Source organism: Propithecus coquereli, unplaced genomic scaffold (genome assembly GCF_000956105.1).
Source record: "Propithecus coquereli isolate 6110/MARCELLA unplaced genomic scaffold, Pcoq_1.0 Scaffold8, whole genome shotgun sequence".
Taxonomy (NCBI): Eukaryota; Metazoa; Chordata; class Mammalia; order Primates; family Indriidae; genus Propithecus; species Propithecus coquereli.
In genome coordinates this window covers 16309113-16332444 of record NW_012154173.1, presented here as the reverse complement: position 1 = coordinate 16332444, position 23332 = coordinate 16309113, and the positions used below count along the sequence as shown (strand labels likewise).

At 44.0% G+C, this 23332-nt stretch overlaps 1 protein-coding gene and 4 non-coding genes across 8 annotated transcripts in view; 4 read left to right on the top strand and 1 right to left on the bottom strand.

The window, feature by feature from the left end:
- Positions 1-330: 330 nt before the first annotated feature.
- TRNAR-ACG lies at positions 331-403 on the bottom strand. Its single transcript has one exon. It is a non-coding gene; the product is annotated as a tRNA-Arg (tRNA).
- Positions 404-764: 361 nt separating this feature from the next.
- On the top strand, positions 765-858 carry TRNAY-GUA. Its single transcript has 2 exons — positions 765-801; positions 823-858. It is a non-coding gene; the product is annotated as a tRNA-Tyr (tRNA).
- A 491-nt stretch (positions 859-1349) lies between these two features.
- Positions 1350-1438, top strand: TRNAY-GUA. The gene is given in 2 exon segments: positions 1350-1386; positions 1403-1438. It is a non-coding gene; the product is annotated as a tRNA-Tyr (tRNA).
- Positions 1439-1559: 121 nt separating this feature from the next.
- On the top strand, positions 1560-1632 carry TRNAA-AGC. Its single transcript has one exon. It is a non-coding gene; the product is annotated as a tRNA-Ala (tRNA).
- A 10188-nt stretch (positions 1633-11820) lies between these two features.
- The window catches only part of TRIM55 (tripartite motif containing 55), a 43867-nt gene continuing 32355 nt past the window's right edge, over positions 11821-23332 (top strand). For all 4 annotated transcript variants that reach the window (XM_012663136.1, XM_012663133.1, XM_012663134.1 and 1 more), the window contains exons 1-4: positions 11821-12356; positions 12900-13072; positions 18439-18604; positions 20490-20585. In XM_012663136.1, coding sequence (XP_012518590.1) covers positions 12189-12356; positions 12900-13072; positions 18439-18604; positions 20490-20585 — 603 coding nt within the window. In that variant the 5' untranslated portion in view covers positions 11821-12188. The remainder of the gene's footprint in view (positions 12357-12899; positions 13073-18438; positions 18605-20489; positions 20586-23332) is intronic.

Sequence of the window (23332 nt, the reverse complement as noted above, 5' to 3'; positions counted from 1 at the left end):
ATTTTCTTCCTTCTCTTTGCACTGTATTGTAGGGGGTGGGTGGGGTGACTTTCTCTAGTAATTTATTGACTGTAACGTCTTAAAATAATTTTCAAGAGCCTACGAATCAACCTGCGGTCGAACCAGCTCTGTATGCAGGGACCGCGGGCTCCGCCGGCGCATTCTGGGCCAGGCTTTCGCGCGGGCGGCGACGGGTCACCACGCGGGCAGCGGCCGCGGAGGCGCAGAAAGCTCGCCTGACCCACACAGCAGAAACTTAAACTGTGGGCATTTGGGGACTCCAAGGGAAATAATGACAACTGGTTTTACAAACCAAAGTGGCAAAAGGACCGAGCCAGGCAGGAGTCGAACCTACAATCTTCTGATCCGTAGTCAGACGCGTTATCCATTGCGCCACTGGCCCCTAACAGCAGCCCGCCCCCGAGGCCATTTTGATTACAGCGTGATGAAGCCACCCCCGATAGTCACCTCAAGGGACAAAGCGGGCCACGAAGGAAAAGTACAACAGGCAGGCGGGGGTGGCGGGGGAGTCGCGGAGTCCTGGCACCGCGGGCGCTGGACACCGAGGCACGGTTCCTTTCACGGGTCAGTCAGCCTCGCGAGCCAGAGCGGTGCTGCCTTTCTGCGCACGCGTACAACACGCAGCGCACGCTTCGTCCCCCGGCTCCCGGGATTACGCATGCTCCGTGCACACCCCCGCCGATGGGGAGCGTATTCTGGCTATTATGTGTTGAATCTCAGGGGACACAAAAGTGCTCCATGTCCCTTCGATAGCTCAGCTGGTAGAGCGGAGGACTGTAGCTATATTCCTCGGCGGGAGACATCCTTAGGTCGCTGGTTCGATTCCGGCTCGAAGGAGACAGGCACCTTTTTTCGCAGTTTTCAACGGTTTATGGCTCTCTCCACGGACGCCACTCCAAGTACTCGTAACGACCACTTGGAAGGTCTCGCTCTCTCGCTCCAGTGAGGGCCTATGGCATCCCGCGGGCGAAGTCTTTTGCGGTTCCCCAAGAGGGGACGCGCCCGGGCAGATTCCAGGCGCAGCTGTGTGTGTCTGCGCTCCGCCGGGGCACCGGCTTCTACTTGTTCGTTAGCCGTCTGTGGCATTTCCCAGGCCCCCAAATCACACAGGAGGGGACGAACGCCCTGCGGCTAGCGGAGATCTTCTGCTCAGAGCCCCGGGCATCGTCAGGGACCCCAGGGCTCGCTCCGGCCGCGTGAGGTCCGTGGAAAGAGAGATCTTGTGCTCCAGAAACCTGGGAACCCGGAAAAGAACACAAGTCACACGAAGTCTAGTAAATGAAACAGGGCTGTGGGGATAAACTGGCACCTGGAGTCCCCGCCCGCTCCCTTCGATAGCTCAGCTGGTAGAGCGGAGGACTGTAGGCGCGTGCCCGCGGCCATCCTTAGGTCGCTGGTTCGATTCCGGCTCGAAGGAGAGGCGCGTTTATTTTGTTACTTTGCCTTTGGCTGCGAAGCATGACCTAGAAATTCCATCTTCACGTCGCAATGCTCTGACCCTTCTCTAGAGGAACAGACAGGCAGCCGTGCCCAGCGGTGGGGGATTAGCTCAAATGGTAGAGCGCTCGCTTAGCATGCGAGAGGTAGCGGGATCGATGCCCGCATCCTCCAATTTTCTTCCTTATCCAGTGTGGTTTTTCTTTCGATTCTCTCAGCCTGAATCAGAGCTAAACGTTAGGACACCAGACGAGTGAAGAATAGGGAGAGCTCCAGGTCTCTCTGTAAAACTTCCCGCACGTGGGATGTTGGGTTCTATTTTTAATCCTCCTAATTTTAAAGTTTTAGACCCGTTTTCTTTGGGAAATTCACTAAATTGGTTATTTTTATTTCACAAATGGCCGTCACATTTATTGTCCCTAAAGGCTCCTTTATGATTTGTGATTGATGTCTGCACTTCCAGGGTCCCGTCTGAGGTTAAGCTGCCCATAGTTCCGGGGGACTCACAGGTGGAAAAATAAAACAAGAAACAGAGAAATTGGAAACGGACGCTGATTATTTTAAACGTTTGCTGAGCCGGGGAAGCGAGACTGTTGCGCTGCATCTCAGCTCCGCACGGTGAGGTGCCCGGCTCTGGGCAGATCCCAGGCGGATATGATAAGGCAGATGAGGGAGAGGTGAAGAGATGGAGAAAGGCCCTGGACCCAGGGGGTTGCTGCTGGACGACGATTGGTTCTAGTGCCGTTGTCTTCCCGGGAAGTAGCTGTGGAGAGTTAACTAGAGGCCAGCGCTGGGAGAGAATGACTTGGGAGGGAAAAAAAGTGTTCCATCTAGGGCAGCCCTTGAGCACAGTCTTGTTAAACAAAGACAAGACAAAACCAAACAAGCAAAACAAGCAAAACAAGCACACATACACACACTCTGAGAAATATTCAGAGATTAGGCAGAGCACACACAAAGACTTTTCTGGAAATAAATTCGATCTATCCTAATTTTCTAGAATACAGTCACAAAAAAGCTATTGAAGTCATCCTGAAGTTCTCACCAGAGGAAACACAAATCTTCCAAAGGCGAAAATACTGTATTATCCTTTTTGAGGATTGCAATAAATAAATCATATTTCTTTATTCTTTGTTCATTTTAAGGTCCTAGGCAACCTGTACTCTTTTGTTACCTATGTGTACGACCTGCTGTGGTTCACTGCTATGTCTTTCATATTCTAGGGCGGTCTCCATTTTTACCTCATTTTATTATTTTCAATAGTCTTTTAATTGAATGTATGGTGAGTCACTGAAAATATAACATCATGATGTTCATAAAAACAAATTTTTAAAGTAGGAGAAAGAATCCTTTAATCAGATGATATGTCCCAATTACTAGTTTGGGATTATGGGTGTTCTAGCTGGCTGAAGGGAGGTGCCAGCAAATGTGACCGAAAGAGCAAGAAATGAATAATAAGTCAAAGAAATAGGAAGAAATGCACCCCAAACCAGAGGGGAGGACACATGTTTGGGGCAGGTGGCCTGGGCCAGAAAACATCTCAGGGTCAGCTACCGAGGCAGGGAAGGAATTCACATAAAAAGTTCAAAGGTCTAAATCAGGAGGCAGTATTGTGTAGTGGCTAGTCAGGAGGGCTGGGAAACCTGGTGGCCTTTCTTGGCTCTGCCACTTCCTAGCTGCATGATCTTGGGCAGGTCCCTTGACATCTTGGGGCTTCAGTTTCTTCATTTGTAAATAGGGATAATAATAATGGTACCTACTTTTAATTAAGATATAACATGTAAAGCCCTTAGTACAGTGCCTGGCACATAGTAAACACATAATAAACGTTAGCTGCCATCAGCGTGGAAGGAAGGAAAGAAAGGAAGAGAGGGAGGGACATAAACATAAAGTGTCATTTTCTGGGCAAACTGCAGAGATTGGGGCACACTTCAGCACCTAGAGGCCTGGTAAGCATACCATACATAGAGTGAAAGCCTGGGGGAATTATTCTGAGGGTTTGCATGTGTGTTTATATAGACATAAATGGAAGTGCAGGAAAGAGGTACTTGGATCTACTGTGTAGGGAAGGTAGAAAGAACAATCCTAAAAATACAAAATGATGGTTAAATACATTATGGTATGACCATGCAATGGTATATATATGGCCTTTGAAATTATTAAGAACTTATATTGACATGGGAAACGTTAATAATCAAGTGCTAAGCAAAAAAAGTAGGTACAGAGCAATATAAACAATAACAATGTAAACAAGCATGAACCATCTATAGAAAAGACTGGGAAAATGCATTAAAGTGTTGATAGTACTGACCTTGGGATAGTAGGATTACTGTGATTTTTTTTTCTTCCTTAAAATCCTAAACTATTTTCTAGATTTGCTGAAGTAATAAATTATTATTTTTTAATTGGAAATATAGGTGACTTTTAAAAATTAACAGCTAACATTTATTTAGCACTTCCTATAAGCCAAGCACTGTGCTAGGTTCTTTACATGTCTTAACTCATTTATTTCTCTCATAAAGAAAACACCAGGCCCAGATGGCTTCAGTGGTCCCAATCTGGCCTAGGCTCTGGAATGTCACTTCCTCCCCACCTAGCATTCCTGGTCTCTCTGGAATGAGGAAGGGCTCTGTCCAAGAGAGCATTCTGTCTGTCATGGTGCAGGGCACCAAGGCCTTCACTACCCAGTGAGTGCCAGATGGGAGCATTTTACCAGACATTTAAAGAAGAAAACAAAAATACCAATTATATACAAATTCCTCCAAAATATTAAAGAAGTGGGAGTATTTCCCAACTCATTCTATGTAGTCAATATAATCCTGATACCAAAACCTGGTAGACACATTACAGGAAAAGAAAACTACAGACCAATATGGCTCATGAACATAGATGCAAACATTCTCAACAAAATTTTAGCCAATTAAATCCAACAATATATAAAAAGGAAAATGCATCATGACCAAGTGGCATTTATCCCAGGAATACACAACTGGTTCAACATCCAAAAAATCAATGTAATTTATAACATCAAATAGACTAAGATGAAAAATCTTATAATCATTCCAGCAGTTGCAGAAAAAGAACTTAACCAAATTCAACATCCATTCCTGATTTTAAAAAACTATCAGCAATTTGGAAGGGAGAGAAACTTCTTCAGCCTGATAAAGGGCATCAACAAAAACCAGATTGCTTACATTGTACTTAATAGTAAAAGACTAAATTCTTTCCTCCTAAGATCAGAAATGAGGCATGGATGTCCTTTCTGGGTTTTCAGCTATAGCAAGTGCAATAAGGCAAGAAAATGAAGTAAAAGTCCTCCAGATTGGAAAGGAAGAAGTAAAACTGTCTCCATTCACACCTATCTCCTTTTTAAAAATATAGATTACACATTGAAATGATAATATTTTAGATGTTTTGAGGTTAAAAAATATATTAATAAAATTAATGTATTTGTATCTTTTTTATTTTTTATATGTGGCTATTAGGAAATTTAAAATCATATCTATGGCTCATATTTGTCACTCACATCTTGTTTCTTTGGACACAGCCTGGTGTTTGGAACGCCAACTCACCAGGTCAGAGAGACAGACAGAGGCCAGACTACCTCAGGCCTTAGGGACCACAGTGAGGATTAATTGTCTTTATCCTAGGGGCAATGTGACCATTAATGGGATTTAAATAAGGAGTGATTCGGGAGAAGAGTGAATTCAGAGAAATCAGTTAGGACGCTGGGATGGAGGGGGGTGGAGCATGGTGTGTGTGGTGAGGATGGAGCCAATGTGAGGAGTTCAGACATGGGCTGTTGGGAAGACCCAGGGCTAAAGTATTTGCTACTTGTTGAAAACTATTGCTACTTATTCCTGGCATGTGAATTATGCCAAGAAATGTTCAGAGAAGAGTAAAATACGTTAGTTTTCTAACATTTCCTCAGAGATCTTTATGATGAAATAAAGCCTATAAACAACAGATTTGAAGTAGGAGTAATTATCAAGATGAGAAAAAGCTATCAACTAGAAGTTTGCAAACTATCTAATGAAAGAAATGCCACAGTGTTAGCTTCTGTGAAGTGCTTTTCAACTTAGTTCATTTCTTTTTGATTTTAGATTTTGTAAAATATTTCTTTTCTTTAAAATTTTTAAAATCACATATCCTAGCTGCCTATTGCAGTCTTCCAATGTAGACAGAAGGAAAATGTTAAATATTTTGTAGATGTCATGAATCAAGTCCTTAGCATAAGGAGATGTCAAGAATTCCTTTACTGGAAAGAGAATTCTGGACTGTATTCTTTGGAGTAAGTTTTAAAGATGCTATGTAGAGGCAATGCCTAAGCCAAGTAAAGGCCAGAAAGTGCTTTTTTTGGACCACACCCTGAGCTCTAGGATACCAAAGGAAATAACATGATACCCCCATGTATGTCTCCTGGGGTCAGACAGGTCATATCTGGCAGGACTGATAAATAGAGCCTGGTGCTTGGAACACCAGCTCATCTAAATCCCAAATGAAGTACAGCTTTCTCTCCACTGTTCACGTGTGGTGTTCCCACTAAAAAATGGATGGATGGGTGGATAGATGGATAGATATTGCAGGGAAGAATTAACAATATCATTGTCTTAATTTAAGAGGACCTGGTCTACACAAGATTAGGTGTTGGCCTTTGTTCTGGAGTGAGATTAAAATAATTTTCAGATTTAACTGCTGCTGGAGTTGACCTGAAAGTCTTGGTCCACTCATGCCCTCATTTTCCAGCCTAACTAAACCTCCCTCTTCAGCAATCCCCGACTCTCTGCCTACACATGCACATCATCTGCTGTTCTTTCTCTGTTTTAATTATTTAGTCAGCCACCAACATTCTTACTTCCACTGGGCATAAGAAAGCAAGATTTCTCCTTTTTCCCTACCTGAGAGGCAGAGCCAGAAGCAAAATAAGTCTTCCAGTTTATCCTGTTTTCTTTCACCAGAGCTGTACTCTTGTCTGCCATCTGCTTTGCTTTAAGCCCTATTTTTTATTTGCCTTTGGCTCCACCCTCCATTTGACCGTAAGTCTTTTATTTTGTTTGATGAACAAATAGCTCCTTACGCGCCTGGATTATTTTCAGTTACATGGACTTGTTATTATCTGTGCTAAAGAGACAAAGAGAACAAGGGTAAATGAAATGTCAAGGATGTTGTGGAATCCTCAGGAAAGGGAGCACTCCTAACACTGACTCCTTGGGACTCTGCTAACGCCTCCTGTTCCTGGAATGCTCCGACAAGAGTTGGTGTTGCTCTTATAACAATTCTGGGGCCAGCAGGGATTCACATCACCCAGCCAGAGAGTACAAAATCTACCAAAAGAGGTGACCCAGTTCCTGCTGGAGAATCCTTCATATACACTTTAATTTTCCCTCAAGGTTTTTTTGTATCTCAGGTCCTAAGGCTGATTGTCCAATATGGTAACCACCACCCAAATGTGGCCATTTTCCATTAAATTTAAATTAAATAAAGTTTAAAATCTAATTCCAGAATTGTACTATACACATTCCAGGTACTCAGTAGCCACAGGTGGCCAAAGGTTGAACACCACAGAGATAGAACATATCCATCATTGGAGAAAATTCTAATGCCCTTCTAATGCCCAGTGTCCTTCTGTGGGTATGGTGGAGCTTAGTAGGTAAGGTCAAGGGCTCTGTGGTCAAAAGATATGTCTTTGATTTGTGTCACAGAACTTCGCTCAGCCACAGTTGGCTCCATGGAGATAATAATACCTAATACAGGGAGCTATTATATGAAATGACGAGTACTTGGTACATATTTATTATATTGGTTGTGGTGGTATCATAGTAAAAGTAATTTTAGCATCCCCTTTTCTCCTTTTCTGAGATGAAAAACTCACTGAGGTCTTATTGTATAATAAAGAATTTGGCTGGCCTTCGTCCCAAGTTCCTATAGAAGGAGCCTCTAAATCCTTAGAATTTCCTGAGTGATAGGTGTGTCTTTGTTATTCACTGTGGGCCCTGATAGTTTATGCTAATGCGATGACTCCGGCTGGGGGTCAGAAAGACCAAGCTTGTGATGAGAATGCTGGGCACTGAGCTGACGTCGCATCAACCTAACCTCAGGGGAGGCAAGGGGGACTGAAGGTAGAGTTCCATCAACGTGGCTAATGATTTAATCAATTATGCCTATGTAATGAAACCCTGATAAAAACTCTGGACACAGAAGCTTGGGTGAGCTTCCCTGGATATCAACACTCTGTGTGCATTGCCATGCTTCCATGTGCCAGGAGGGGGACGAATCCTGATCCCACTGGGAAAGGAAATGGAAGTTCACATTTGGGACACCCACCCCCAACCTATCCCTGTGGAATCCTTCTTTAGCCTGGGCCTAAACTGTATTCTTTTGTGCTCTAATAAAGCTATAATCATAAATATGCTTCCCTGACTCCTTCTAGCAAACTGTCAAACTGAGGGGGTAGTGGGAACCCCCAAATTTGTAATCAATTGATCAGAAGTGCAGGCCTGGAACCCCTGAGTTTGCTGCTGGTGTCTGCAGTGAGGAAAGCCCTATGGAGGACTGTGCCCTTAACTTGTGAAGTTTGGCCTAACTCCAGACTGCTGGTGTCAGAATTGCATTGCAGGCCTACGTTTCATTCCCATGCATTGCCACTGGATTCCGTTTGGCCTGGCAGCTAGAGGTTTAAAGAGGTCAAAAGCCCTCTCTTTTTGTTGTCACCCCTTAGTGCCAAATCCACTGTTAGGTGCATACTCAGTTTCCTAGGGACCCACCTCATTTCCCCAGACTTATCTGGGAAATGTTGGGAAACTGATGGCGGAGGGGAGAGGGGCGCTAATTTTGCTTCAGTTTCTCAATGTATCTAAACATACTCTTTTTCCAGGCCGGTGGGACTCAGAAATGTGGGACAATTGCAGCTTCTGACCAAGGCAGCTCCCTGTGTAATCACTCCCAGGGGTTTCCAGCCCCTGTCCTATGTGTGTGGTGAGGACAGGGGATGGAGAAGGGGAGGCCGTGCACCCCTCTGTAGGAGACTAAGCTGTGTTAAGTTTAGCCTAAAGCTGCCTCCTTACATATTTTAAGTTTGGCCTCAAGGTTTCTACGTACATAATGAACCATCACCTAACTGGAGGTGTAAACAGACTGTAACCTATTCTGGTAACAAGTGACCCAGCCTCAGCCAATCACAGGTGGCCAACTGTTCAAACCAGGTTCAAATATGGCCAGTGTCCAGCTGTAACCAATCCAGCTTCTGTACCTCACCTCCCTTTTCTACATGTCACTTTCCTTTTTCTGTCCATAAATGTTATCCAGCCATGAGGCAGCCCTGGAGTCACTCTGAATCACTTCTGGTTCAGGAGCCTGTCCAATTTGCTCAATTAAACTCTGTTAAATTTAATTTGTCTAAAGTTTACATGTTTTCATGTCCCTGTGGAGAAGTCCAAACCAAATTCCAGAGCCTTGAAGACGACTTAGATTCTGATTCAATTCCAGAATTTTCCCCATCTCCTGGACTCTGTAAATGATTTGGGAGTAGACTAAAATCTAGTTCCTCCCTAGAGCAGAGCACTCTGCCCGTGTCCCTCTCCCAACTGCCACCCCACGCCACAGGCAGTGGGTCTCTGAGAGTAGGGGTAGTAAGGAGTGGAGAAAAGAGCATGAAGAGGGAAGGAGCATGCTGTTCATCAACTTGGCTCTTATTCCTGTGGGCTTCATGCTAGTTTCCCCCAGGGACAGTTCTAAGGAAAAATGGAAGGCAGAGAGCAAGAAGGAACAGAGAGAAAAGAAAGAGAAGGCTAGAGATCAACTGTACATCAAATAATCCAACTGGGAATTTTCTACTTCAAAATTAATACCATTTCAGAGATACTTTTTTCTACAAATACTGCTAAGTGAGGCTATGGACCTCACTTACTTATAGATGAATGAACTGAAATCCTGCTAGGTGAGGTCACCGTCCCAAGACCGCTAAGCGAGGTAGACACAGAGGCCGGAGAGAAGCCTGTCTCTGACTCACTCTGCAGCCTCTCACCGCCTGGTGTTGGTCGGACTCCGCATCTGAGTCATCCCCGGGGATTCCACTTTCATAGCTGCGCCAGAGTCCGTTTCCTCCTTTCCTTCCCCACTGCCACCGCCAGGGCCAGGGCTTCATGACCTGTCACTTGAACTATGGGCAACAGGCTCCGATCTGGCCATCAGCCAGCTCACCTTTGTGCCCAACCGCCCCGATCGCCACTGCGGGATCAATCTAACCCACCACTGCTCTTTCGGAAATGTCCCTGTGAGAAACTTAATGACTTCCTGTTGCCTAATTTATTACGTGTTAAAAACTCTTGAGCCCAGTATCCCTGGCCTGCCGATGCGTCGGCAGCCTGCCTGCGCTGCAGCTCAAGCCTCCGTGTGCTCTGAGAGTCCCTGCACGCCTGTGCCTCCGTGTCCCTGCTTCTGCGCCTTCCCTTGGAAAGCCCCGACTCTGCCCCACTTACCTGCACACCCATCCATCCCAGTTCCTCGGCGCAGCAGCTCCAACGCTTCCCCCACCATGCAGCCCTTCCGAGTGGGAAGCCACTCAGAAATTTTGCAGCACTGGATCCCATTTTTTTAGAAAATTTTTAATTTTTTTAAAATTTCAGAATAGTATGTGGGTACAAACGTTTTGGTTACATACATTGCTTTTGTACGGTTTGAGTCAAAGTTATCGGACCCGTTAGGTGTCTGAAGCACGTTTTGTTTTGTGCTATGGTTCTGTTATGTGTGTCTTTTCTCCCTCCACTACTGGGCTGAGCTCCTTGAGGGTGATGACCTGTGTCTTGTTCATCTTTGAGTTCCCAGAGCCTTGTGCAATGAACAAACATGATAAATTCTCAATGAACGTGTTTTAAGGGAATGAATTCCTTCCATAGGAACAGACTCTGCTACAATGTACATTATTAGTTTAAGTGCTTTTCCTTAGATTGCAAGGTCTTTGACTTTCACAGTCGAAACTTCGTCTTTCCTAGGAAATATCTCACGCATTGTGCTCAGATTTCCCCCCACAGCCCATGTAACGATAAACACTTTTAAATGCCTAGGCTAGGTGAACTCGAGTAACTTACTCAGTAAAAATTTTCACCAGTTCCCTTCTTCACTGTCATTGCTAAATAAATATTGAAAGGAATAAAAGAATTCTCCAAAGATCCCTGAAATGTTTATGAATACATAGAACCTATTATTACTTAATAGATCTTATTAGATTCTTAATAAGCTGTCCGTGCAAACAACACTAAAATCACACATAACTAGTCACACTGACCTACCCTTTACTGGTAATTAACTTTATACCAGGGATATGTTAACAAAATATGTTCCTTGTCCAAGGTTTTTAAAAATCAATGAGAAATAAAGGTATAAATTATTCACATATAAATAGACATGGATTTCTTTTTCATTTTTGATCTGATTTAACATTTTTAAATACGATATACATTGGCTAAACAGTTGCTTTCCAAAATCCTGGCCAATGTCAGAATTAATCTTTCTGACTCAAGAGCAGACCAAGGATATAAAAAATGACTAGGGAAACTGTCATTTAAAAAATCACCTTGTAGGAAGGGGCAAATGCAAAGGAGTGTAGGTATTTCCAAGGCAGATAAAACAGATATGGAAGCAGGACTCCATCCTCACTTCAGTTGTTAATGGCACTCGTGTCTGACCCCCGATGTGTGGCAAAATGAAACAATAGCTCTGCCGCTACCCCCTGCCCCTCCCTGTGCCAATTGCTGCCTTATTACTGATTACTGTTGCAAACTAAATTTAGATTTTTAAAGACTGTCAAATTTTCTTTCTGTTTTTGGGTATGTGTACAGGGGTGGAGGGGTACAGATGAAAGAGGTTCCTAGCTTCCTAGGGAGGAGGAAAGCGATGTGGAAGAGAAAAGGGCCTGCTAGAGTTTCATTATATAACTTTTTTTCTTTAACAATGGGATCATCAACTGGTGTTTGAACTTTGTGTGTGTGTGTGTGTGTGTGTGTGTGTGTGTGTGTACACTTTTATGGTGAAATGATTTGAATTCAGCTCTTAAACTGGAATTTTCCGCAGACCACAACCCTGGCAAAGATGAAATATATAACATGAAAAAAGTCTTTTTTGATGATTGCCCTTGGGAAGCCAGGATAACCATCGATCAAGATCTGTTTTGTTTGTTTTCACCTAAGGAGGTGCTATCATGCTACTGGTGGTGACTAGATCCCTGAACTCTCAGGACAGAAATGGTGTTTGTTATACAGTCCGACTCTCGGGCTGCATTCTGCCCCTTCCTGGGGAAGCCATCACCAAGGTCTAACTGAGTGCTCACAGAGGGCACGGCTCCGTGACCAGGCATGCACATTTGCATTTGTTGTTGACAACTGCCAGCTCCTGGTCCTCACAACCTCTGTCTAAATGGGGTTTGTAATCCTCCTTCCCACCCACTCGCTTCCCTCCCTTGGGCAAGAATGTTGACTCTTGCTCTCCATCAGCTGTCGGCATCCATCCTCCTGTCACTGGCTTATATGGACAAGTCAGCCCACTGCCACGTGACCACAGGCTGCTAAAAACAGCTCCAGCACCCGCTCCGAACCAGGGCCTGAAACAATGTCCTCCACCGAGAGAAATGTAAAGGACACTTGATCACACAATCCTCGGAATTATTTCCAGGAAACACTTGCAGAAGCCACCAGGAGCACCCTTTCCCTGGCGGTGTATGCGGGGACGGCCAGGAGATGAGCGCATCTTTGAATTACAAGTCTTTTTCCAAAGAGCAGCAGACCATGGATAACTTGGAGAAGCAACTCATCTGTCCCATCTGCTTAGAGATGTTCACAAAACCCGTGGTCATTCTCCCTTGTCAGCATAACCTGTGTAGGAAATGTGCCAGTGATATTTTCCAGGTAGGTTTGTTTGGAATTTGGGGAATGGAAAACATTCCCTCCTCTTGGAATCAAGTGCTTAACACTGAGGTGAACTCCTCTAGAAAACTTTATAAGGCCACATTTATTTTCAAGAAAAACAGATTTCTTTTAATGATTTGATTTGTGCTTTGTTATCCAGCTTCTCCTTACTCCTATATCTAGCTTTATTTTAATACTAAGAATCACATTTGTTTATTAAAAAATCCAAACCATAGAATCTGTTTTAAAGTTGTAAATGAATTACTGCCCAAGACATTAATATGGAGTTTCTGGCTGGAACTTTTGGTTATGAAAACGTTGGCTGGCAAAGCACCTTATACTGACAATGGCACATTGCGGATGACTGGATAAGGGCTGGCCCACGTTTCAGGACCACTTGCTGATAAGGCTCTGAGGGATTATCTTATAGCAAACTTAAAATAGAAGTTCATGTTGTTTGTAGTAACAGAGAGTGAAAAGAAGTCTCAGAAAAGCTGCCTTGAGGCATTACTCAATTCCTCTTTCCTTGCTTGGCAAGAACAGGCCTCTAACCCGTACTTGCCCACCAGAGGAGGCACCACTGTGGCGTCGGGGGGCCGATTCCGCTGCCCATCCTGTAGACACGAAGTGGTTTTGGACAGACATGGGGTATATGGACTTCAGAGGAACCTGCTGGTGGAAAATATCATTGACATCTACAAACAGGAGTCCACGAGGTAACCCTCTTCCGTGTGTCAAACCTATGTGAGGCTTGTCTTTGTTTGTTTGTTTGTTTTAATGGGTTGCTACACTGAATGCTTGTTTGCCAATCACGGACTGATTGTTTTATAGGAAAATGCTTTTCCAAGTCAGTCCTTCCCAATGGGACTGAGAGTCGCTCATGGGAAGAGAGAAGGAAGCTGGTGCCCATGCTTTTGTATCAATTTAAGACTGACGTGACTCATTAGCACTAATCCCTTCCAGATGGTGATGCCGAAGGAGGCATAATGCTGCCCCTCCCCCCTTAAAGACTAGTATTACATACATTTTAGTTATTTTTGCACTTCACAGGTCCTTTGTAGCTCCAGATCCTACAAAGCAGAAAAATTCTAGTATGAAACTTAATAGAAAATTAAGTTTTGGAATTAAGTTTTGGCATCTTCCAAAATAGCCCAGTTCCTAGTTCTCTCTCTCTCTCTCTCTCTCTCTCTCTATATATATATATATATGCTCTATACATATACACACACATATATAAGCATATACATACACACATATACATATATGTATATACACATATATATGTGTGTGTATATATATCTCTCCACTCATTTAAAAAATAAAAAAGGCTTCTTAATCATGAACCACGTTGGCTATAGAATTCCTGTCCTAGAGACAACACAGCGGGAGTTTGTTCCTAGAAGGCACGGTGTGAAGAGCCCTTTTTTCAACTGTGTACAGGTCAGTCCAGTCCACAAAGCTTGATAGCACATTGAGACCATCTAGAAATGGCCTCATTGTGATTCTATTAGGGGACATGTATTTGTTGAACATCTGCAGGGCTTTAAGAGGCTTGCACTCTTGGAAGGAGAGCTGTTCTATAAATCTAACATAATTATTGTAATTATTATGGTTATTAGTTTCTGCTTAAGATCCAAAACTAAATTAGATAGTACCAGGATACAGACGGGTTTGGGGAAGAAAAAGAATTGCTGATGACATATTGCAGAGATTGCAGCCAGCTGCTTCCCTTGCTTCTGAAGTATCTCAACAAGAATGAAAGTACCAGTGTTGTTGTTACTTTCCAGATATTATCTCATTGTATTTCATGACTTTAACATACAAATACACCCACTGTCTCTTTAAAAACTTAAGCAGCCAATTAATAACCAACCAATTATTAAGGGAGTTTATATAACTGTTTCAGTGCTTTGTACAGTGCCTTGCACAGTGCCTTGCACAGAATTGTTGCTCCATAGGTGCCAGCTAATTAAGTAACACCACAAATATTCTTACATGTTCCATTTATTGCAATAATTTTCTGTTTTGCCATTTGACACAGCGGGAACGTGAAATGTAAAAAAATAACAATACTTGTTATGAAATCCAGAGAAGAGGAGATGTTGAAATTTGTAGCATTAGTAAAACCCATTGTTACCTTAACTACAAAGTCTGCTTGTTGCAACTGCCAAAAATAGTACCCAGGGGCTGGGAAGCAAATTGCATAAAAGCAATGAACCAAATTTCCAACAATACAGTGCATAGCTTATTGGGCCAGGAGTGTTTCTGTGATTTTTAAATTCTTATGCTGTTGTTTCTTGAACTCGAGACTTGCCTTTGGAACATTTTTACTTGGTAGCAAAACCACAGGTTGCCCGGAGGGCTTAGCCACATGTCTGGGCATAAACCCAGTTGTCCTCTGGAGGCTGGCAGCCTTGCCAGACCAGAACCTTGAGCCCCAGAGTCTATTAGAAGACTCTGGAATAACCTTGGATATGTAGAGTAAGAAGAGCCCAGCTTTGGTCATTGGAGGCAGCAACAAAAGTGGGAGGGGATGTCAACGAACTGTGAAGTAGTGGTCAACTCTGACCTCCCACAGAAAGGCTAGAGACTGTAGGTCTCCACAAAACCTGGCCTTCTTATCTAGAATTCTGCATGGTGCTGAACTAGCCATAGGTTGGGGGCAGGGGGCAGTGGCAAGAGAAGGCACTATTTTGGCTAATATTAGTAATTAACATAATAATTACTAACTTTAAAATAGAATAAGTAAAACTACTATATGACTATGTGCTACGTGTCAGACACTATTCACAGTGCTTTGCACATGAATTATGGGCATTCTTTAATTCTCACCACAATCCTGTGAAGTGGTGATTATTATTATTATTACCCTATTAAAGGTTCTTAATATTTTAATCAAAGTAATTAAAATACATAATTTAAAAAATTAAAACAATACTACAAGGCTTACTTCTTCTTCACCCCCAAGTCTTACTCCCCAGAATCAATCACTTTTAATTCTTTTAGTGGTTTTTCTGCTATTTATCACCAACGACATGTATGTACTACTGGTATGCTCTTATCCCTTGATTTTTCAGTTTGAGACATTATCTATTGACTTTCCACAGTAGATGATTAGGACTGGGCCCTCCTATGGCTGGGCTTTGCCTTCTTCTTGGAAATTCCCTTTACTCTTCCGTGGGTTGAACTCCTTGCTTTCTGGATCCCAGGTCTCCCTCTTTGTTGGTTTACTCTCTTGTTTTCATGGAGCACATCCTCAAGTAATCTCCTAAAATGTGCACAAAGTCCTCCTGTTTTCAGCTTCTGCCACACTTCTGCCTTCAGGATGCCCGGCCCCTGCAGTTCTAGAGCCTTTCCAGGGTTCCATGGCTCAAGTCAGCTTGCTTCTCGTAGGCTCCTTCCCTGCAGGCACCTAGAAGAGCTGAGATGCAAACATCATCCAAATGTTCCTAATTTCCAACATTTGGTTGACATCTCTCTGCTGTCATCTTGCTTACTTTTTTGTCCTCATTGATTTATACCTCTTTATTTCATTACTCTCATTTTACTGGGATTTCAGCAGAAAACATAAATAAATAAATAAATGCCTGTGTTCATTCTGCTATGTTTAATTAGAAGACCCTTAGTCCAATTTTTAGATGTGAGTAACAGTTGAGACCAAAAGAGGTTAAGTAACTTGCCTAAGGTCACACAGCCACAACACAGAGAAGCTGAGCTGGAATGAAGCTTTAAGATCAGTTTGACGACAAAGGTACTGCCTGATTTGCCTGACCAAGACCAGATGCCCACCCCTCAGGAGACCCTAGAGTGGTCCCGGCAACCTTAGAGACCAGAGAGAGTAGGCTACAGAATCCTTCATTCTGGCCTGACCACCACTGTGAGCTTGGCCACTCTCACTTCATAAATACGTATTTCACATCTTTATTCTACATGCCATTATTTGTCTCCAGTCTGTTGTATGTTTTAAGTTGTACAGAGGTTTTCATTACACACTCATTTATAAGTGGGTGGTGCCTCTGGGCCTGGGTAGCAAACGAAATAAGAAGAACCCAATAGTAATATGGGAAATAGTTCTCAGTTCATATTGTACCATTGGGACAAAAAAAATCACAAACTAAATATAGAGCCTTATGGCTGTTTCCCCATTTTCAATGTTTGCATAGACTGCAGAGGCCTGTGCTCTATGACACTGTCTCTAGTCACAGCTGTTGACATCAGAATAACGTGTGGGGCTCAGGCTGCCCTCAGGAAATGTCTAGAGAGAAAGAGCTGCAGAAGCACAGCCCGAGCTGTTTTCCAATAAACGTGCTGCAGACTCTTGCTTAACCCGCACCTGTCACAAGGTGGAGATACACGGGAGGGGAGGGCTTCGAGGCGGAGAAGCCTTTGACCAGGAAGAGACCAACTCGCCAGTCTTAATCTCTAGAAATCCTCCAGAGGGTGTTGTCATTTATCAATGGAGTTTTCAGGATGTTGTCTGGTCTCTTCCTTTGCAAAGTGCCAGGTGACCCCGGGCTTTCCCTATATTTCCCACCCCGTCACCAGCTGGGCGCTGCTATGTTAGAGCATGGGGAATACTGTCCACTAACAGGGCAATTTCCCTTTCACCTTCTCACTTACTAATTCGACAAGTATTTGCTGAGCCCCCCTCTCTGCAAGGCACTGCTCTGGGTACTGGGGCTCCAGCAAAACAGAAGACACTCCATGGCCCCTGCCTCAGGGAGCTCGCATTCTAGCCGAGGAAACAGACCTGAGAGGGGGGATAATTTTCTCAATTGTGGAGTTCACTTGCCTTATCTGGGTTCCAAGCATATGGTCGAGTCAGGAGATCATAGACTTCATGGAAAGCACATTGCTACAAGACCAGATGGAAATCCCTTCTGTAAAAATCAGATTCCAAAGTCTTGAAACTGGAAGTCCATGCAATTTCCTCATCAGACCAGGGCTTCCCTCAACGTTTAGCCCAACCTCAAGTACTTGACTTCTACCTAGCCACATAGAGAGATACATCAGCACGTTCTCTGACGTTCTCTTTCTGGCACTGCAGCTACATGGTACCACGCATCAGTATCAATGGTGTTCAAACATTTTTATTCACAGTAAGAAGTACATTGTACATTGTGATCCAGTGACCACTTACATATATGGATGGATACATAAATATATATACACAGACTTATAGATACTTTTGCTATTCTATTTTATTTTGATTTTAACAATGCTGGTCATGACCCCCTAAATTGATTTCATAGCCCATAATAATTGATTTCATGGACCATAAAAACCTGCAGTTTAAAAACAATGTTCCTCTAGAGCAACTAACAAAATGTAGCCCCAAATCTAAGATGTTTCTAAATAACTGTAGGTTTGGGAATATGAGGAAAGCTTTGGGATTTGAGTTCCTAAAATACTTCTGAAAACTATTAACAGCCTCAGTCTTCAGATAGGACATATCTAGATTCCCGGGTTTTGTGTAAGGAGGCTACACCTCCCTCTTACACACAGCTACTTCTGACCAGCACCTCCCAGACCAACAATGAGAAGATTTCGGCTCCCGCTAGCGACGCCTTCAGGTGGAAAAAGTGTTTCCTGCGGCCAGAGGCTGGAGGAGCAGGATCTAGCTCCTCCGCAAAGCTGTGCAAACTTGAGATTTAGTTATCGGCCATCTCCCCTTCTTTGCTCATAACCGGAAAGTGTCTCCTGAGAAACTCGTGAGCGTGTGGACACGGCTCTGGAGCGCGCTCCCAACGGCTCGCCAGGGCCCAGGGTTTGACTTTCAGGAACCTCGCTAGCCGGTTCCCAAATCTTAAATAACTCGAAATCGGCCAGAATGGAAACGCACCACGGAAACTGGCAAATGCTACTAATCAGGGTCTCCATGTCCCGGTCCCAGCCCCAAGCAGGTGGTTAGAGATTTGTGAGCACGCCACTGCTAAACTCGTTGGGAAGCTGAATTTGGTGGGCTCCGGGGACAAGAAAGGGCCCCTGGGAGTCTTCTAGAACAGAGTTGCAGAGCGGATCACCAGTCTCCGCTGTGCCCCAGTGCGAGTTGACTGACTTTTATCTGCCTGCCTCCTCCCAGGCCGGAAAAGAAGTCCGACCAGCCCATGTGCGAGGAGCACGACGAGGAGCGCATCAACATCTACTGCCTGAACTGCGAGGTGCCCACCTGCTCCCTGTGCAAGGTGTTCGGCGCACACAAGGACTGCCAGGTGGCTCCCCTCACTCACGTGTTCCAGAGGCAGAAGGTAAGGGCCGCACTCCCCTCTCCCCCCCACCCCTGGGCAGCGCCTTCCAGGTGCCAGTGTGACGGGCTCCCTGCTTGGGCACGTGGCCAGCGCTGGGTGCCGGGAGGGCTGCGGGGAAGGCCGGACTGGGCAGAGGTGCCGAGTTTCAGGAAGGGTGCAGGAGAGGGTCGCTGTTTTTGCCCCCTTTGGAGGTTGCTGAAGATGAGTAGTGTTAGGGGACCCAGCCAAAGCTCACAGTGCTCAAGATTATCTGAAGCTTAGACTATGGAAAGAAAAGGATAGCTTTTTACCCCCGTCACGGAATGCTTTCCTTCGTTCACCAATGAAAGGTTTCTTTTACCCTCCTCAAGGCTTTTTCTCCCCCACTCCTAGTGAGGGAGAGTTACAAGGACGTGTGGTCGCAGAACAGCTTTAAAACACTGCCTTGTGCTAGTCCTCATGCCACCTGGGCCGGTTGCTAAAAGGCCCCCTTTGAGTAGGTGCATCTCCCTTACCCCAGGGCCTCAGCCACAGCCCCTCATCCTGACCAAGGACAGCGTCTCCGTTAGCACAGCACCAACCTGCCACCCTGGTTTCATGCACAAGTGGACCAGAGCTGACCCACTTGGTGCAGATGAAAGTGGGATTGGGTGCTCCAAGCGGTGCAGCCGCTCCAGGCGCTGAGGATTTGATCAGCTCCACCTTCCTGCTGCTTTCAGTTAGAATCATCCTTCCACAGTCCGTCAGGGTTTCACCGTGGAGATCAGAGTTGGAGTCAAATTTGGAAGCCAGACCCTTGGGCAGCAGTTACAACCAGTAACCACCACCTGCTAAAGAAGCAGGATTCTGCAAGTTATCTACATTTATTTCTCAATCCACTTATAATTTATTCCCCCTTCTTCTCTCCCCACATCCGCCAAAGTCAAGTTAGATGACACCTGTTTCACACTTCTTGCCTCAGAGCCCTGGAGATTCCTGAGAGATGGACAGGACAGACTGTTTGTTCCACATCCCATTTGGCCAAAGCAGCTTCACTTTTACCTACAGGTTTCCATATTAACTTCCATTGGAAGAAAGGGTCCTGCAGCTTTAAAATGTTTTATAATTAGTGTTCTGGCCTAACCTTCTTCCTTTAAATGTGAAATAATTAAGGTCCGAATTAATACGTCTTGCCCAACGTCATAGAGAAGTTAGGGGCAGAGTTGGACCAAGCACAGAGGCGTCTGAAGTCCCCATTCAGTGCTCCCCGAGGCTCTATAAGCCAGCCTTGGAAGGGGGTAAATATGAACAATAGGATAGCTTCTCAGGGCAAAAGAAAAAAGGAATTTCAAAGTTGACATTTTCCCCCTAGAACCAGTTGCATGTTCTAGTTTTATAAGTCTGTAATGACTTAGGCTAGTGTGTGGGTGTTTGCGTGTATATATTATACGCTATATTCTTAGCATAGTAGGCCCATAATAAGTACATGTCGAATAAATGAATATTTACTATATATATATATTGCCCGAGTAAAACTGATCCTGAGCTACACTAGGCAAATAATTATTTCGGGTCCCTAAAGTCATATACTAGGCTCCGTTACACTTACAAACGATACTTAGAATTCTTTAGCTTGAACGTGCTATTCTCAGTGGCCTATAATTCAGTATTCTTAATGTTTTTAACAGAGTTTCCATTAAGAATGTGGTGAAATCTACGAAACCTCTTCCCGCACAAATGAATTCACATACAAAAGTTTGCTTGCAATACTGGAAGGTTCATAGGCCTCCCAAGCCTCCCTGTCACTCCTTAGGGGTTGCATGGACCCTAAGAGCACATAAGGACAATACTATTAAATATGACTGTCCACAATCAATGGTGACTAGGAAACCCCTGGATCTTGAGTTCTTCTTTTCTCTTCATTTAGTCTGAGCTCAGCAATGGCATCGCCGTCCTTGTGGGAACCAATGATAGAGTCCAGGGAGTGATCAGCCAGCTGGAAGACACCTGTAAAATTATCGAGGTAAGTCAGGTGACTCCCAGGGGGGTCTCAACCAAGCCTGCAGCTCCTGGGGGTTTGTGGCTTCATCAGTGCCACAAGAAACATCTCCATTCCAACATGTCATTCTTTCCTTATAGAATGGCCTACTTCCCGGTATGTCTCTGAGATACTCACCTCCTGGCACAGAAAGAGAAGTGATGACATGAGTCAATGAGACAGATTTTACCACAATTACTAGAGTTGCTGTTGCATGTGTTGTTCCTTCTTGCTCAACTCCTTTTGAAAGATTAGCTGCAAGAAAAATCAATTCCTCTGGTCATGGAAATCCGTGCTGTTGCTATTATAGCAAACTTCCCTGGTGGAAATCTAAACTGTCCTAAGGAATGCTAGTTAGTGCTTTAGAAAGTCATGTGCAGGTTTGAGCTGCACATCTGTGCTCTAACAGCAGCGCTACACAGGGGCCATCAGGAGAAAGATCTGTCTGACAGTGGTTAGAGAATGACTCATTATCTGGGAGCTCAGGAGGCCAAAGTTCTGGTTCATTCATCTCTGCCCTCTGCCCGGCCCAATGCCCGGCACATAATAAACACTCAATAAAAAGTTGGTGGATGAATGGATGAATGCCTGGCTGTTTAGCTCACATTTGAACTTGGCATATAAGAAATAGAGCAAATCCACTTTCCCCTCAAGATCGAATGAACCATGTAATTACTTAAGGCGAAATGTGGAAGCCTGAAGAGGTTTAGCTGTGTGGCAGATATCTTTTGAGGAACTGAAGATTCACAGACTAGTTACAGCTGTGCTGCAGGGGGGGGGCAGGTGCAAGATGCCTGGGTTCAAATCCAGGTCCCTGCCTCTAACAGCCAGAGAAGTCTGTTACTGTCTCCCTGCTGTAAGCCGTGAGGTCATTCGTTATTTTCGTTGGACCTCAGTACCGAGGGTGGAGATGTTATCCTATTCCATCCACGGCACACTGTTCTCATTGCTGTGTGCAAGGCTTCTCTTGTTACTATTTATTTCCTTTTATCTCCATTTCTCACTCCTGTTCTCCTCCCCATAGATAACTCCTCTGATATGTTTGATGTTCTGTCTGTATTCTTAAAAAATGTGTATTGTTTTATATGTATGTCTTTTAATTGTATAAATGGTATTGTGTTGTATTTCTCATTCTGCTTCTCACTTTTTTTTTAAACTAAGCATTATGTTTTTAAGATCCATTCCTGTTGCTACAGGACATTTAGTTTCTCAATTCTCTTCTGTGAAAATGGGACAATGTTAGTACCTACTTAATAGAGTTACTGTGAAGAATAAAGTAACTAAGCAGAAGCTAAGTGCTTAATACAGTGACTGGCATGTGGTGTCTGATAAATACTGTTCTTATTACTTTAGCATTAGAAAGGCAAACTCTAGTAATTCTAGCACTCTGGGAGGCCGAGGTAGGAGGATTGCTTGAGCTCAGGAGTTCAAGAAAAATTAGCTGGGCATCATGGCGTGCACCTGTAGTACAGCTACTCGGGAGATTGAAGCAGGAGGATCACTTGAGCCCGGGAGTTTGAGGTTGCCGTGAGCCAGGCTGACGCCATGGTACTTGTCTAGGGCAACTGAGTGAGACCGTGTCTTAAAAAAAAAAAGAAAGAAAGACAAATTCTATTAAAAGCCAAAGGCCATTTTCTAAATGATGGCTTCAAGACATTAGCCATAATTATCTCATTTTAGATTTACACATCATTAAAATCAATCTCCTTTCTTCTCCACACTCATATTCCTGAAAATATCTATGATCAATCTGGGATCCATTTTTAGATGGCAAGTTTTCTCTTGGTGAAGAGCCTAAAGAGATTCAGAAATGGACAATATGAACTTTTTTTTGTTTGTACTTATTTACGATAAAGGGCAAATACAATTCAATCATTAAGCCATGAATCAGCAGTCCAGTGCAGTCCCACGTTGAGTGTTGAGTGTATAAATAGGAGCATGTTGCTTGTGGGTGAATGAGGTAATCTCACGCCTTTATCAGAGATGTCTCCTGGAAGGAAGAGGCTTTCTGTCTGGAATGGGCAGCCTGGAGAATGCACACAGGAGAAAAGCCCTGTGGGTCACATTTGGGCCTTGAGCAAATGCAAATGACTCAGCCTCCCTTTGGCCAGCATCAGAGGACACCAAGAGGGTGGGGAGAGATTCGGCTTCATAGAAGCCAGTCAGAGGCACAATAGGAATCACTGTTTTTATTCACTGAGAACAAGACACGAAGGAACAGGTTTGAAGTTAATTCGGCAGAAGGGATTAGTGCAGGAAGGGATTATAGCAGGAAGAACTTCCAGGGCATGAAGGTCAGGATCATTACCCCATTCTCACTGATAATAACATTCATCAGCACGACACACTTTTATGAGTATTTTGACAGGTTACTAGAGGAGGGTGTGTAATCACTCCCTGCAGGGCTTTAAGATGAGGCTGCAAATTGGCAGGAGTTTTAAAAGTGTCCATCCCTTTTCTGTTTATTTCACTTCTGGGATCTTATCTTAAGGAAATAAGATGAAAAAGCAAAGCAAGTATATATTTATATACACTGTATAGGATGTAAACATTCATATACAACACGATAGAAAGTACATCACGCACCAAATAGTGATGTTTTGGTCAATTGTTCAGACCACGTATATCAGGATGGTCCCATAAGATTATAATACAGTATTTTTATTCTACCTTTTCTATGTTCAGATATGCTTAGATAAATGAATACTGTGTGTTACAATTGCTCACCAGTG